At 47.2% G+C, this 17706-nt stretch overlaps 1 protein-coding gene across 2 annotated transcripts in view; it reads right to left on the reverse strand.

Annotated features, from left to right (window-relative positions):
• Positions 1-3257: 3257 nt before the first annotated feature.
• The window catches only part of NIPAL3 (NIPA like domain containing 3), a 47178-nt gene continuing 32729 nt past the window's right edge, over positions 3258-17706 (reverse strand). For both annotated transcript variants that reach the window (XM_082832846.1, XM_082832845.1), the window contains exons 8-13: positions 16419-16515; positions 13734-13869; positions 11738-11826; positions 9646-9709; positions 7827-7921; positions 3258-3615 (exon numbers count right to left, since the gene is read on the reverse strand). In XM_082832846.1, the coding sequence (XP_082688972.1) occupies positions 3416-3615; positions 7827-7921; positions 9646-9709; positions 11738-11826; positions 13734-13869; positions 16419-16515 (681 nt within the window). In that variant the 3' untranslated portion in view covers positions 3258-3415. The remainder of the gene's footprint in view (positions 3616-7826; positions 7922-9645; positions 9710-11737; positions 11827-13733; positions 13870-16418; positions 16516-17706) is intronic.

Raw genomic sequence — 17706 nt, forward strand, 5'->3', positions numbered from 1 at the left:
AATTCACAAGGCTGCGGGTTGGAGATTCCCCAACACTGCCCTGAGGGACATCTTGTCTCCACACCGTACCATCAAGCCGCCTCATTTCCACCAGAAGAGCAATGGAGATGTCAATCCTCCCTTGCCTACCCAGTGTTCAACTCCACCCTGCAAAACCCTCGCGTGATCTGAGACTTCACGTGATGGCACGTCAGACCTGCGGCTTCGTGGGAGGGCTGGGGGCGGGTGGAATGGGGCTTAGGTCCCTTCAAAAGCTGCAGGCACCCATCTGTGAAGAACTGCTTTTAATGTCTGATTAGGGACCCCAGAATCCCAGCCTTTAGAAGAGGGGAACAGAGTGGGGGGGGGGGAGAGGAAGCCAGAGAACAAGTGGAAAGTTGAAACCCAAGTTTGGTGACCTTGCTGTGAGAAGGGAGATGGCGGCAGGATACGTATTGTTGCCTGGAGCCTTCGAGAGGGCTTGGCGACGTGACAGCCATGAGAAAATAAAGAGTCAGGGCTGTGAGTGGAAAGCTGATGTCCTTGTGCCCCACCCTAACAGCAAGTGCTGCTTATCTGCCACCAGCAAACCGTCCATTTACACTCAGGGACAAAGACTGGGAGATGCCAGCCCAAGACAGAGTCAGAATTCTGGGGACCATGGCGCCACATCAGCCGTTCTTCCCGGGACCCAGGTGACCTACCCTGGCTTCCACTCCGCAGCCACCATGCAACTCTGCGCAACCTTCCTGTACTCAGCCTCACGGGATGGCGCTGTTGCCCCAAACCTGAAGGCAGCTCCTGGGTGGCACTGAACCCATGACTGTCAGCTGACCTGAGATTACAATGTCCATTCATCACTGTTGCCTGACTCCAGGTTAAAAGACCCAACACAAAACCAAGGGAAGGGGGCAGAGTAAGGCTGGGAGCACATAAGATACCAAATGATCACCTGGGTTTGACACATTTAAATGGCCTCCCCGCTCACCTTCCCTTTATCCACTCTGCCCTCACACCCCCTCCCGGCCCACATTAGAAACATCACTGGGAAAATGTGAATAGCAGCGAAATTGGATTTTAATTCCCCTTTTGTGTTTTGTTCCTGCAGCTGTGCAGCCTGACCTTGAAAAGTGAGTTTTATTACCCCTTCAGAGTCTTCCTCCGAACTGCACAGGGCCTCCTTTCCAATCAGTGCGGATCCTGCCATTCTCTTCCTCATGAACCATCAATGGCTCCCATGTTCTCTAGGATATGTTTAAACTCCTCGGCCAGGCCTTCCAGTCCCTCCATGATTCTACCTCCACTGCTTATCTTTCCAGGCTCATTTCCCATTACCTACGCCGGCTCTTCCTTTGCCACCCGCCTCAACCCATCTCTGTGTCTTTGCAAATGCTGGCCCCTCTGCCTGGGGGTGATCACCCTACTTTCTACGCTTTGCCCAAATCTTAGCTAGATTTGCCACCCATCCATGAGTGGAGCCTAAATCATCTCCAATTCTGAATACCCAGTTCCGGGCTCAGGGCCTGACCTTTAGCAGGACCTCCATAACCGTCATTTTCTGTGGTCCGCTATTGCACTCGGCCCGCCCTGTCATAGTTGACCAGGTATTTGTGTCTCTCACGGCTGGCTTGGAGTGCAGAAACCAGGTCTTATTACTTGTAGCCCTCACTGTCCAAATGCTTAACGCATAGGAAGTGCCTCATAAATACTGTTTTGATACCTATTCTAAAGGGAAAAGAAGTCATCGTCTGTTGCCTTCTTAGGCATGTAAGACACAATACAGAAGTGGTTATCACAGGCAACAGTATCAGTTTTGAAGTCAAGGTACTAAATCAAATCAGTATGAAGCAAATCCATAAAGGTTAATGATCTATCAACACGGGTCTGTTAACACTGTTATCTTGCCAGTTAGTTCAAGGCCGCCTAGGGAAGCAGGAAGTGTAGTTCTAAGAAGTAATCACTGGATGCAGAAATGCCCTGGATCCTACGGGGAATATTCGGCCTGCCAAATGAACCCCCAAGAGGAAACAAGGAATGGTAATTCCAACCTTCCAGCAGGGGTGTGTCAGGGTTTCAGCACACTGTCTCTCTCAGTTATTAGGTTTTCAAGGTGTGTGATACAGGCAGGATTACCTGCCTCAGGATCACCTGTGCTGCCAGTTAAGAATGCAGACTCTTGGGCCCGGTCCCAGTCCCACTTAATCAGAGTACCTGTGGTTGGGGTGGAGGAATCTGTATGTTAAATAAACTCCCTAGGGGATCCTTATTTTCATTAAAGTTTGCAGACCTTTACCTGCCATTCTCAAAAGCATACAGTCAGTCTAGGGGAAGACAATCGTGTACGCAGCCAGCCAGCCAGCCAGCAGCAGCCCCATTTCTGAGAATGCCTACTTCTTCCAGATGTATGTGCACGGGGATGAGGACCCAAAGAGTCTATCGACCCCAAGGAAGTTAACCAATGACTCAAGCTTGGTCCGTCAATCTATAAGGGAGAGGAGAGAGGAGAGTTGAGTGAGGCTGTCTCTGAAATGAGCACCCCTGGTTTTCCCAGAGGACCCTGGTGTGCAGGAAAATACACATACAACAGCCAGATTGTCTGTCCGTCCTTTATAGGTGATGCAATCACCTCTTGCAAAATGAAAAGGGATTTTTCTCCCTCTACGGGCTGAAGGCTCATGACCCCTGCTCCTGTCTTTCTTATTCTTCCCCTTCTTCTCTTAATTTCTCAGTTCCTTTGAGGGGAAAGAAAGCAACCAAGTAATTCACAGAACCAAAACCAAATTCGTTTTCAGAGTGGATCCAGTATAAACACATCAAGCACACCCTCACTGGGGCGGCACAGACCATCAGAAAGCAGATGTGCATTTCCTACAGGCAAGTGACAGGATGTTACACCCAGGGCTGGTTCACCATGCCGTGTGAAGGCGACACAAAGTTATCTCAAGTACAGAATCAAGAGGGAGGTGGGTAGAGATCAGGCCTGCACATAAGGTGAGGGAAGACTAGATTTGGAGGTCTCCAGCCTTTCAATGGATTTGGAAAGTATAAGGGCAGAATCTCTGCCTTGCTTTAGCTCTAAAGAATGTGGTCACCTTTGGTCACTGACTGGGGAAACCCAGTTCCCGTCCTCAAGGATGACAACGGCTTTCCAAATCTCATTGGGCTAAATCAGGCAGAGGCTGAACTCTGTACTGCCCACCTAGAATACTGCTTTCAGCCCCCCACCCCAGCCCCACCCTCATCATCTGAAACTTCCAGGACCAAGATAATCTGCCCTTTGCCAGAGACGAAGGCTTTTCAAGATCCCCGTCCACAGAGTCCTTGGATTAAAAAAATAAGACTTGAAAGGCAAGTTTTAGAATTAAGGGTTGAACCGCTATCAGCATGGCTTGAGCAGCTGTAAATGGAGAGGAGGTGAGTCTCCTTCAAGGTGGGCTCACTCCTTCTTGGTGTGTTCCAGGACGCGATAGGGAACCCCAGAGGCGCTTCTAGAGCCGTGTTCTTCCTGCATGATGGGCAGCGTGGCGGGAGCGTAGATCTCAGAAATGTTGTCATTGTTTTCCAGGGCCCCGTAGGAAAAAGAAGCTTTGAGGTCAGGCTGGACGGTCATCCCTTTGTCATGCATGTTTTGCATACCTGAAATGAAATTCATTTCCCCCAAATCATTATGCAATGGGGCCAAAGGAGGCTGCATCTCATCCTCCTCTATCCCACCACAGACTAATCACAGTGCTCAGGAGCTAAGCATGTGCACTGTCAACTTCCTGAATGGTTTGGATCGAACAAAAAAAGAGCGCCCATAAATATACACTAGAAATATTATAGTTGCTAAGCAACAAAGGATGACTCTTCAGGAAATAAGCACACAGACCAGCCACTGTCAAAAGAAACCATTGGCTTAGAATGAGGTGGGAATGTCCGGGCCACAGGGCAAGTGGAACCAACACTGTGTTGTGAACGTGGTAGATGCCAACACTTTTCGCTGAATTAAATCAGGATCCAGAAAACTTCATTATGCTGTTGAGAGAAGACGAAAACTTCTGTGTCATGGATACATGATGGTGACACGTGTATTATGATGCTCAGAGGGAGAGTTTTGACATTAACATCCCTGACCCACATATGGAGTAAGGTGCGATTTTGCTTATTACCTCTGGGCACACTGATGTCGGATTTCTACTTACATTTGAGGGCAAAGACTTTAGTCATTAATTCCTTTAAATGTAGTCTACAATTCCCCTAGTTAAGTAGGACCTGGCCTCCTCTGAGGCCAGTTCTTTTCCTGGTAGGGAATTAAGACCCTTCAAATTCTCTTGCCCCCTGGTTGAGTAATAAAAACACTGAATGCAAATTATCTTCCATGAAACCATGATGATAATAACAGCTGACATCTGACTGCTTCCTATGCCTGACGCACTGGGCTAAGTGCTTTAAATAGTAATAGTAACAACAACAGCAGTAATGATAATGGCTGATGAGGACGGAGCATTTAGTTGGTGGCAGACACTGTTCTAAATAGTTATAAAGTTTTATCTCATTTGATTCGCACAACTATTGATTAGGAAAATGAGGCAGTTGGAAGTTAAGGAACTTGCCTAAGGTCGCTAAGCTAGCAAGTGGCAGCTCTAGGGTGCAGACTCAGGTGGTTTAAATTCTGAAGCCCACACTCTTCACCAGAATGCTGTGTGGGCTCCCTATAGACCTTAATCCCCCCAAATCCTATGACAGAAATATGCTACTATCCTCCTTTTCCAGAGAAGAACACAGAGATTCAGAGAGGTAAAGTAACTTGCTCAAGGGCACACAGCTAATGAGAGACAGAGCTGGGATTTGACACCAAAGCCCATGCTCTTATCTACTCTGCAAATGGCCTGGGAAGACCCAATCTGTGGAAGGGCCTTTGCTTCCACATTGCACAAGCCTTGGCTGATGGGAATTTTTTTGTGGTATGCGGGCCTCTCACTGTTGTGGCCTCTCCCGTTGCAGAGCACAGGCTCCAGACACGCAGGCTCAGCGGCCACGGCTCACGGGCCCAGCTGCTCCACGGCATGTGGGATCTTCCCGGACCGGGGAACGAACCCATGTCCCCTGCATTGGCAGGCGGACTCTCAACCACTGCGCCACCAGGGAAGCCCGGCTGACGGGAATTTGAAGGGTACAGTTTAAGAGTCTGTGGTTTAGATTTTGGGGAGGGAATTGGGAGGAGATGAGGGGATGCCTATTCCTCAGGGAAGAGAGTTGGCTTACCAGGCATTGTTTAGCTTTGTCAACGTTCCCCAGCCAAAACCCACCAGGAATACACCTATAGTCTAACAAATTTGGGTTTCTTGACTCATTTCAGTGAAGGAGGTGTATGTCACGGGGAGCTGTTTCAGTAAGAGGGTATTAGAAGGACTTACTACAGAATTTGGGTTGTGTTAGGTGATTTCAGGAGGGTTTAAGGAAGCAGGGCTTTGCTTTGGATTAGATGCTGTCAGGAAGTGGGGATAATTCTATAACTGGGGATCTTAATGATTGTTATCTAGAAGGAAAGAAGACTAGATGGAGACTAAAGCTGTGATTGGTAAAGAAGCAGCAGTCACTCATGTGAGGGGGATGGTTGGTCTTTCTATGGTTTGGACAATGTTCATGTTTGTCTGTGTTTGGACATGACAATGGCATGGTCCTGCTTGTGTCCTGATCCCTCACAGTCCCAGAATGACCTTGTGTGATGCTGATGTTCTGTGAAATGGTCTATGTTCAGCCAGGAACACCAAGGCCCAGCTGCGAGAGCCAGGCCAGCTCCTCGCTGCCAGGGACTGTTTTTCTCCTTCTCATTTTCTAGAAGTCTTCCAGGTGCTAGAATTATTTCAAGCCTCTCCTAACTGTGACGTGTAGTTAATTTTCAGAACTTGAATGCCTCTTGAACCGTGGCTACTAGTCGGTTGTGAAGATATCAATCTGGTTAGACCCAAAGCCAGGGAGGTCCTGATGCTGACCAGGGAAACCAAGCAGCTGGAAAAGCGTCTCTGTTTAAGAGTTTTCTTCTTATTATTTTACCTGACATCAGGTCAAACAAGTGTTTGACATTTTCACAGTCTTTTTTCAAGTAAAAACAAAGTGAAACCAAATTCAACCAGGCATCTACCAGGTCCCAGATATTGTGCAAGGGGCCTTTAACATATTATCCCACTACCCTGGGAAAAGGAATCCCAATTTACAAGTGAGGGTCAGAGGCCTTGGGAGGTCCAGGCACACGCCCAAGGTCACTCAGCAGGTAGGTGGTTGAGAGCTGGGATTTGAATCCAGGTCATCTGAACTCCAAGCCCACGCTCAGCTTCAAAGTACAGAAGCCAGGCCTACTCAGAAGTCCTGACATGCCACGGCACGAGGGCAGGTCTCCTTTCTCCAACATCCAACTTCCCACCGGTCACAAGGCACAAAGAGGAAGCGAGAGCCACGTCCACAAACAGATCACAGAACGCGGATACCTAAGATTACCTTAGGTTACCTTCTATCTTCTACCAGAAAACACATCTGCATATACACAAATACTTATATAGATGTATACACATACACGGTTTATAAACACACAAACACACATGTACATACACATACTTGCACACACAGAGTTGACACCTCACCTATCTGGAATTCAGCTATCCAGCGCCCTCATCTATCCGGAACACAGCCGAGAAACAAGGAAGTAAGCAAAAAAGGCATCTGAGCAGCCAGATTAGATGTTTCAAAAGTCCATGCACTAAAGCTCATGCACTTAACTCGTAGGAGAAACCTTAAGGCCCCAACTCAGAGCTTATTTATTTTAATTTTATACATGATTCGAACTTGGGTCAAATGAGAAGATTGACACGGAGCTGCTATACACAGGCAGGCTGGTAACAGCAAGAATGACAGACAACAGCTTAATAGCAAGAGATGAAGAAATAATATAAAAAGTAGACACATAAACCCTGGGGCCATTTAAATCATGGGCACCTCGGTCAGCCCTGAGAACACACCTGCCTCCCGAGTACTTTATTAAGTAGTACTCTACTCCATCACTGTGATTGTCTTTTGTTCACAAGACTGTCTTAATGGAGGGTGGGAGATTATGCTTTGGAGAGAGTTCCATTTTATATATCTAAAGTAAAAATTAAATTTGAGTTAAAGAGTGAAAGCTAGGGGCTGCTAGTATCCTATGGAATTTAGGTCAGCAAATCTAGACGGGGCTGCCCAACATCTTAACTTTCTCATCTGAATCCCTTGAGGCTGGAAAGTGCTCTCCAGTCCTCTACAAGCCCCATCACTCCCTTTTGTGCAGTACTCAGCTGATCCACACATTTTCGTTCCTGCCATTTGAACCTGTGCTTCTCAGTGTGAACCCTGAGCTCCCTGGGGAACTAGGCTCTCCAGAACAATCCACTCCCTTGTGGAATCTAAGGAGTGAGGTTATGGTATTTGAATTTCATTCACCCTATTTTCCTTCCCCTCTCTGATCATTCCATTCCACTGAGATGAACTGGATTTTTCCTTTTGCAGGCATGAAGCCTGGTGCTGGAGATCAGAATTATATCCAGTGTGAATCAGAATTGTCTTTAAAAGATCCCCAAATTGACATGAGAACTGGCAAGATGTGCTCAAAACCAATCGAGGTGCCTCAGCCACTGCCTCCTCGTTTGCAAACTGAGATCAAACAAAAAACCAAAAAAACCACAAAAAAACCAGAAAGAAAAAAAAGAGAGACAGTCACATCATAATAGCACAGCACACCTTCCCTGCACCAAACCCAGAGGCTGGTTGTGTCTTTTTAAACAGGAAGTAGCAGTCATTCTATGTGGATGGGCTGGCCAGCTGGATTTGAATGTTACCTGGCATGGCATCCATGGAAATGTAGGGCTCAAAGGGAATGGCCTTCTTCCTGTTACGTGTGATTAAGAAGACGCCCAAGAATGCGATGAGGCACCTGGCAAACACAGATGAAGAGAAACAAGGCCAGAGTGAGGTTGGGAGGGATGCTTTCAAACGTGAGTAATGGGAAAAAGGGGAAAACAGGGTGGCAGGCTGCGGAGGTGGGCTCACTGCTGAGCGGCCCTGAGAGGCGGCCGGGCCTGGGATCAGCAGGAAGCAGATGCGAGATAAATAATAACAGCCCTGCAGCCCACACAAGCCTCAATCAGAACAAATCAGGCCATCCTTGGCCAAACCCTCACCTCCACTTACGCTGAATCTCAGAACCCTGCCTTTAAAGATTTTTTTTTTCATTAAAAAGTTCTTTATGGCCTAAACTCAATCAATACTGGAGCAGAGAAAGTAAAAATTAGGAAGTCCCTGCACTCGCCCCCACTATAGGTGTATATTCTTCCAGAGTCTTGTTTTGTTTTTCTCTTTTCTCCAGAGCTTAGATAAACAAGCACACTTTCTAAAAACTGAGGCATAATTTACAGGCACTAAAACGCACAATCCCTAAATGCGGAGCTCGATTAATCTTACCTGTGCACACACTCGTGGGATCACCATCCAGGTCAATAGAGGAGTCATTTCCATCCCTTACCCACAGAAAGTTTCCTGTGCCCCTTCCCCATTCATGCAGACCCTTCCCCAGAGGAAACCACTGTTCTGACGTCCACAGAATCGACTGGTCTGTTCTTCAACTTCTTGTGAGTTAAACAATACAGCGTGTACTCTTCTATGTCTGACTTCTTTCGCCTGATAAATGTTTTTAAGATGCATCCACTTCATTGTGTGCATTAGTAGTTCATTATTTTTTTTATTGTTGTGAGGAACGCATTATCTGATCCATCGTCTGAATATATCAGAACTTGTTTTCCACTCTCCTGTTGTATCCAGTTTGGGTTTATAATGAATAAAGCTACTATAAGTATCATGTACAAGTCATTTTGTCAATATATACAACTAATTTCTTTTGGGTCTATATCTAGATGTGGAATTGCTGGCTCATAGGGTATACTATACATTTTAAAAAATGTAACTTTTTTCATTCAACGTATCCTAGACATGGTTCTACGTCAGTACCAATAGACTGACCTCAATTTTTCCAAATGGCAGTATGGTACTTAATTATACGAAGATGTGTAACGTATTTAACCTGTATTTTACTGATGGGCATTTAGGTTGTTTCCAATTATTTGCTTATACAATTAATTTAAAAAATAACAAACACCCTCATACATGTGGCGTTACGTCCATCATTTACTTTTCCAAGATAAATGATTAGAAATGGAAGGCTGCGTCAAGAAGCAGGCTCATTTAAAAATCTCACTGTTATTGCCAAATTGTCCTCCCACGTTAAAGAACTTCTCACACTGTGGCAGAGAGCTGGGCTCCTCATCCTCTTGCCAACATAGGACATTACCCCTCCTGTTAGGTTTTGCAAAATGATGGCATCTCGTTCAGCTTCAGTATCCATGTCTTTGATCTGAGGTGAGGTTGAGAGTCTTTCCTGCATCAAATTGTGATGTGTTCGAAATGACAAGGAGATTAAAGCCCAAAAGAGAAGAAAGGAAAAGTAAAGCCCTTTGGAGAATGAAACGCTCACCTCTGGGGACAAAGCTCCCACTGCCAGCTGCTCCTCTGGCTCTTTGGGACTGCCTGAGAGGCTGGAGCAGGGGTAGGGAGAGAGGGGCAGCCTGCCTGGAATTCGGGGCCAGGGAGCAGGATGGGACTCACCCCAGTGCAAACATGCAGACGTGCAGCACGTCCTCCCCGAGGAAGTCCAGGTAGAAGATGGCGCCTGAGCAGCAAAGAATGGAAAATGTGGGTGAGCTGTTTTCAAATCACCTACCTGCCAGTCTGTTTAGGATCTGGCGAAGCTCCCTTCCCTACAGAATACCAAAGGGGTCCAAAATACTACGACTGCACCTAGTAAGAGATTAGCAGAATGGAATAAAAGCCATTTGGGGGGAATAGACTGTCTTCTCTTTCTCCCCCACCTAGGTCCCTCTTACCTCCATCTTTTTTTTCTTAACTTTTTATTTTGAGATAATATTAGATGCACAGAAATAGTACGGAATTCCCACGTACCCTGTGCCCAGCTTCCCCCAGTGAAACGACACTATGAGCTAAACTAGAGACTTACCAGTTTTTATACACTCCTCTCCCTCATCTTTCTTTCTTTTTCTTTTTTGTTAAGTTTTTATAGGAGTATAGTTGATTTACAATGTTGTGTTAGTTTCAGGTGTACAGCAAAGTGAGTCAGTTATACATATACATGTATCCACTCTTTTTTAGATTCTTTGCCCATATAGGCCATTACAGAGTATTGAGTAGAGTTGCCTGTGCTATACAGTAGGTCCTTATTAGTTACCTATTTTATATATAGCAGTGTGTATATGCCAATCCCAATCTCCCAATTTATTCCTCCCCTCCCCTTTACCCCCTTGTAACCATAAGTTTGCTTTCTACATATGTAACTCTATTTCTATTTTGTAGATAAGTTCATTTGTACCTTTTATTTAGATTCCACATATAAGTGATATCATATGATATTTGTCTTTCACTGACTTAACTTCACTCAGTATGACAATCTCTAGGTCCATTCACGTTGCTGCAAATGGCATTATTTTGTTCTTTTTTATGGCTGAGTAATATTCCACTGTATATATGTACCACATTTTCCCCCCATCTTTCTTAAGATGGAAAACCAAGGCTTCGTGGTTAAGCCGCCGGAGCTTTCTAACCTCATGAGACTGGCAGATGTCACACCCTGCAGTGTGGCAGTGCCACAGGCCTGCCACCCTCACCCTGCAGCCAGCGTCTGTCTGGACCCACTTCACACCCCACCACCCCAACCCTGCCCGGAGCTCCTGATTCCCTGCCTGACTGCGGACTCAACCACGGTGTTTCTATCCCTTTCAATCTTGCCTGGACCGAAGCTGTTGACCATGACTTAAATCTCTGCATGAGGTTAGCTTTCTGGCTGCTCTGGGTCAAGCCCCGCTCAATCCCTGGTCCCGCTCACGGCACAGGCCCTGGCAGGCTGTGTGCCCTCTTGTTCTAACCTCTGTGAACACCAGTTTGGGCACCACTCGTCCAAACTGCAGTGCGAAATATATGGCTTTCCGGCTGGGCCTTCCTCAAAGGGAGGCACACTGGTTGTTACTGGTCTTTTTACTCTGAAAATCTTAGTCATCATTGCCATTTAAAAACAAACAAACAAAAAGACCGACACACACACACACACACACACACACACACACACACACAAATATGCTTGCAGCCTCTGAAGTCACCTCAGAAAGAAAAAGAAAAAACATAAAGGGGTGGAGTAGAAGAGAAGGGGAATGTAATAGAGATGATGATCACTTACTGAGCACGTGTTATGTACATACTCATGATCTCTAAAAATTATACAGAAGAAATGTGTGGTCACTTGGCCAGTGGAGGCTGTGGAGTTAGCAGATGATGGTAAACACTGTTAAAGAAACCTAACACAAGCAGTACAAAGTAGGGGACATTTGGACTACACATATTTCAATTCTAGGAGGAAAGTATTATTACTTCCATGTTATGAATGTGGAACTGAGGCTCAGAGAGGTGAAGTGATTTTCCCAGAGCTACACAGCTCTGTGTCTGGGGTGCAAACCTAGGCCTCTCTGGCTCTAAATCCTGCGCTTTCCCCACAAAACCATCTACAACTGGGACAGGCAGAACAAGTCAGCAGAATTGGCCTTCTGACAGAGGCAGCGCCCCTTCCCTCCACACTGGGGTAATGTCCCTGCTGTCAAGGTAGAAGACAGAAATCTAGCAACCACACCCTTACCTGCTGTGATAGCCACGGTAGTGGATAGAATGTAGCCCACGCTGGCAATCAGAGAGGAGTCATACATCTGTGAGGCCTGACCTAAAAACCTTCAACACAAAAGCACTCTGGTCAGTGGGCTGCGGGGATGTCGAAAGGCCAAGGTGAAAGCTGATGACCGCAGGCTTGGTCTGAAAATACGAAGATGAGGCATGAAGGAATATTCCTTGGGATTATAAGGATGCCAGCCTTGTGTGTCTCCTGGGCTGGGGTCCACGCTTTGCTTCTGTTCTTCCTCTGGACACACAGCCTGAGGCCCATCCCTCTCCCCGTCCAACACCTCTGACCACATAGTTCTTATCACCGCAATGCCCTTCTCACCTCTGTGTCCCCTGCATCCCCTACCCACTAAAAAGCCATTCCTGGGCCCTTAACACTCCAAGAAACTCCTGTAGCGCTTATCACATCCTGCCTCGTGTTGTAATTATTCTTTTAAACAAATTTCCTTCTTAATTCAACTCTCACTGCAATAAATATAGGAAAAAGAGAGAGTAAATTAGAGTCACTCCTAACCTCTCCACTGCGGATAAACACTCCATCATTTAGGAATATATTCTTTGTCTAGTCTCTGCATAGCATTTTGGTTATTGTCGCAAAGTTCCTTACACCATAACACACTTCCCACCCAACTGTAATTGTCTGTTTACCCGGCTGTCCTTGGACCAGGGCTGTGAGCACCTTGAGTTCAGTGACTATCGCTCATGTCTCTGTGCGTGGAAGGCCCAGCACGGGCCCGGTACACAGCAGGCCTTGATGAATGTGTGATGTGTGAGTGAGAAGCTTCCCGAGGAGGGTGGGGCACCTGATCATATTTGTCAGCCCTGGAGGGCACAGCACAGAGCCCTGGAGGGCACAGCACAGAGCCTTGCACTGGACAGGGGCTCAGGGGTGATGACCAGAATCATTGTAGGAGGACTAAGCATAGTCATACTCAGCATAATAATAAAACAAAAATCATAAAAGAAGCTACTATTTACTGGACATTATCCTGGATCCTACTAAAGCCTGCTGCGATTCTGTTAGGTACGGGCTGTTGCTATTGTCATTGCAGACGGGGAATCTGTGTCTTGGAGAAGCTGAGGAGCAGGCCTAGAGCAGAGGGGTGAGGGGCGCGGGACGGGGAGGGAGACAGACGTCGGGGTTCCAGTCTCAGCTCCGCCAGTTCCTGGCCTCTCGCAGCAGTTCCTTACATGCAAAATGAGGATATCATTGTCGTGGGGACCAAAAGAATTCAAGTTCCTGTGAAGGCAGTGAGAGCACAGCTTACACTGGGCACCCAGGTGGCAGCGGTCACCGCTGTGTTCCCCGGAGGCACCGCTGGTGGATGGTGAGCCCTGGCGGCTGGAGTCCAGGGCCTGACCTGTCCGGGGTGAACCGGCCCCACGCACCACACTGAAACCTGCACTGTCCACCCTCCGTCCCCACGCAGGTTTGCCACATGCTCGCCCAGGCCCCCTGCTGGGCACCGGATCTCTGACGTGAGCAAGGCCCAGGCCTACCCTCAGAACTGCTGCTTCTGAGGCAGAAACCATCACCTTGCTCTTCTACTTGGAAAGATTTCTTGAGGACAAGAAAGTTGGAGACAACTTTCTGTCTTCCACCAGGCAGACAAACAGGTGCCTCACGGGGACGGCACAGCTTCTTCTGAGGCCCCGGAAGTGGGCACCTGCCTTGGTCCAGATGGGAATCGAGGCTGCCTCTGATTGTGTGGTTCTCACATTTTGAGGCAGAGGGAAAAATACATCCACTCCAGGCTTTTCAAGCAGCACGGCACCCCTCCATGTTATAACTCAGCAAATTAGCGACCCCTCTCTCTCCACAGTGGATGCCAAACCCTGGCGACAGAACATTTGCATGTTCTACCTGCCCTACAGCTTCAAAAACAATTGTCATCAGGCCCAGAAGCTGGAAGAGACCTTTGTGGGGAAGCCCAGCAGGAAAAGAATCTGCAACTCACGCGGCTTGATAGATAGCAGTCGCCACCATGCACACGAGCATCACGTAGAAGATGGGGTAGTCGAGCTGCAGGTTCCCCTGTATGGACAAGACGAGCATCCCGGCCACAGCCTTCACCGTCACCACGGTCATTGAGCCTGCAGAAGGTTAACAAGGATGTGTGGGAGCCTCAGAGACATGGGTGGGGGGGACAGTTTATAAACTCAAAGGACAAAGTGACCAAAACGCAGGGAACACGGGCAGAGCCCAGCCAGTGATTTACACGGTGAGAAGATCCTATTGGCATTGGTTCTTTTGTACCCTCCCGTGAAAGCAGAGAGGAAAGCAAAACTTCAAAGGGTATTTCCAAATGCCCTTCTAAACTCTACCAAGAAAGGGCAGTGAGTTCACTCTGAACTCCAGAGTGGCAGCACTGTGTCTGGAACACAATGCAAGGTCAAAACAATCGAATGTATAAATGAACTTCTTTTGAGTATCATTCTCACGGCAATCACAAGAAAAATGTGGTGTGTACAGAGCTCAGGAGTTTTTTGTGTTGTTTTTTTGGTCTATTAAAATGCTTACTCACTGGTATTTTTAAAAACATTTCTTTAGACCAGAGGTCTCCACATGTTTTGGAATGCATACCCCTATGCATATGTATATACTTTTCAAATATATATACATTTATTTAAAAATTATAGTCATGTAACACTGTGCTTATATGGTATATAAATCATAAAACATGTGTAGGAAATATACTTAAAAGGTGGAGATAAAAATAAATACCAGTTCTAATATTTTTTCTTCCCATACACCCACCTCACTATGGAGACCACTGCTTTACCCAGTGCTGCAGAAACGACTTGTAACTCTAAACTGCTGGATTTCCCTGCCAGAGCAGGAATTAAAAGGAACTCCCAAGTATGGTACAAACGAAGTTCCTTGTTCTGGCTGAAATGCTTTGCTTTCCTATTTTTCTCAGCGTCTGCTCATTTTGCCTTCTCTTGCCAACAGCCCAGCAGACACAGTGGCTTCTGGGCTCCTCAGCTACTTAGACTACAGTTTTCAAACATCGGCAGGCAGTTAAGTCAAGCACTTTCTCCAGGCTGTCCTTGTTGGTGAGGAGGGGGCAGAAAGGAATTGGCCAACGTGCCTCAGAACCTTCTGACCTTCCAACTCACCAGGAGAGAACGTTTTGGGACCGTGATCTTCCAATCCACTTTGCAAACGAAATCATCAAGGAACGGACCACTGAGTCACGCTGCAACAGGAATGAACCTCTACAACATAATGCTCAGGGAAAGAGGCCAGGGACAAACAGCCACATGGTGTACGATTCCGTTTATGTAATACGTCCAGAAAGGCAAATCCATAGAGACAGAAAGTAGATTAGTGATTGGCCAGAGCCTGGGAGGATGGAAAAATGGGGAGTGACTGCTAGCGGGCACAGGGTTTCTTTTTGGGGTGACAAAAATGTTCTGAAATTCGATTACGATGATGGTTGTATCCTCTATGAATATATTAAAAATCACTGAATTGTAGGGGCTTCCCTGGTGGCGCAGTGGTTGAGAGTCCGCCTGCTGATGCGGGAGACACCGGTTCGTGCCCCGGTCCGGGAAGATCCCACATGCCGCGGAGCGGGGGGGGCCGTGAGCCATGGCCGCTGAGCCTGCGCGTCCGGAGCCTGTGCTCCGCAACGGGAGAGGCTGCAGTGGTGAGAGGCCCACGTACCGCAAAAAAAAAAAAAAAAAATCACTGAATTGTATACTTTAAACAGGTGAGCTTTACGGTATGTAAACTATATCTCAGTAAAGCTGTTAAAAACAAAAAAATGGAGCCCTGTCCTATGATGACATATCTGTGTGTTTTATGGCCTGTCGCTGGAATGGGGACTTGCTGTCGGAAGGACAGAAGGAAACAACACACACTGGGGTGCTCATCTCATTTAATCGCCTCTCCCCCCGAGATCTGGGTGTTCTCTTAGGCCCATTTTTAGAGGACAGTGTGGCTGACACAGGGACAGTCACTAGGAGGTAGCGGCAGGGCCGCACCCACCTCTCCCTCTCCAGGAAGAAGGGGTGCTTCTCACAGCTCTACTTAGTAAATCTAACTCTATGTGGGGTTAGAACCTTGCCCCAATCTGATTTAGGAGCCATTTCCCCCATTGCACCCATGCCTTTAAAAGGAAAAAAAAAAAGATAGCAAAATCAAAATCAATTCTTGCCTTTGAATCCAGAATTAAGTCTTAACCTCTGATAGGTCTTACACGGACCCTTAGGGGCTCACTTGTTGGAACCTGTTCCACCCCTGACTTCTCTGAAATAACCTCTTAACCCCCCACCCCTACCCTTACTCTGCTTTCTTCTTCATCATTGTAATTGTCACTGCCCAAACTTATACTATCTATGTATTTGTCAACTCGTTTACTGTCATTTCCTCCCTCTCGAATGGGTGGCACCCTGAGGGGACGGGTGTCTGTCTGGCTCAAGAATACCGAATGCCGTCAGCAGCACGATGGAACTGACAAGGCCTGCATCCGGTTAGCAGGGACCCAGCTCCTGCAGCCGCCCATGAAGAGGGACCAGCCTGAGGCGGCCTCCAGCAGCTCCTGGGTCCAGATGCCACAGCTCAGTAAACAAAACCCACATTTCCTTTTGGTGCTACTTAGTGGTGGCAAAACTCAATCCCCAGGACCCTCACTTACCAAGTAATGCCACCAAGAGGAGAATCACAACAATGTTGTTGGCGTTCCTCTCCTTGTAGAAGTACAGCAGCAAGCAGAAGAGAATGATCTCCACGAGCTACAGAGAGCAGCAAGGGGGGGGGGAGGTCAGCGGGGGCCACAGGCAAGACCAGGAGACCCTGGAGGGCTGGGCTGGAGTTTATGCTGCTGATTGCATCAGTCACAGGCCCTCAGAGTTGAAAGGGAATTGAAACAGCCAGTATTTCCCAAACCGCTGATACACACCCTGCAGGAAAGCAGGGAACGCTGAATCTCTCTACTCCCAATACTGAGGAGCAGTTCACCTCGCGGTGAGGCTCTGAGGGTACTGTGCTGGCCTCAGGTCCACCCTGCCTTGGATGGTCAAGATTCATCAGGCTGAGCTGGTGTCCCATTTCACTGCTCCATGGTAACCCCCACTAAAACTGGGAGCTGGTTAAAGAGGGAGCTGCTTGTTTGGTGAGGAGAAGAGCCCTTTGGTTAAGTATGTAAGTATATATACCACTTGCCTGCTAACCGAGCCTCCACTGCATGCAGCTTGGTAGAGTCGGAAAAAAGAGGACTTCTGGAGTCAGGGAGGCCCAGTTATGAGCTTGGATCTCCTTCTAAACTAGTTGTGTGGCCTTAGCCAGGTCACTTAAGTTCTCTAAACCTCAGTTACCTCCTTTGTGAAACAGGGATAAGTGTTCTTAACTTAGAGGACCACAATCACAGCTTATACTTAGTGAACTCATAAATCTGCCAGGCTCTACTCTAAGCATTTTCTCTTTACTCAACTCACTAAATCAGCATAATAATTCTATGAAGAATCTCAAGCTAGCAAAAGGCAGAGCTGGGATTTGAACCCGGATAGCCTGGCTCCAGGGCCCATGCGCTTTCCCACTAGGCTACACTGCCTGCAGATGGGGGCACAGTGCCTGGAGTTCAGAAGGTGCTCCATCAGTAGAATCTTACTAGACAACAGCAAGTTTGAAAACTGAAGTTTGAGAAGTTCCCCGCCTTTGCAGTAACAGCTCGTCCTTTCTATTCCTTAAAGGTCCAGACATTTGGCAATACTTCCCCAAGGAGTGAAGCCAGCCCCAGCCCCCGGCAAAACTAAAGCAACGGCTCAGCTCTGTTTGCCTATCCCAACCTCCTACCGAAGTTCATTTATCACAAAAACCAATGCAGAAACATTAATGGGCATTTTAAAAAGAAAAAAATTGTTAAATTCCTCAGAATTAGAGATCATAAAACACAGCTGCGTTCATTTTCCTGTTTCTTCCTGTCT

The sequence above is a fragment of the Leucopleurus acutus genome (assembly GCF_964270905.1).
Source record: "Leucopleurus acutus genome assembly, chromosome: 2".
NCBI lineage: Eukaryota > Metazoa > Chordata > Mammalia > Artiodactyla > Delphinidae > Leucopleurus > Leucopleurus acutus.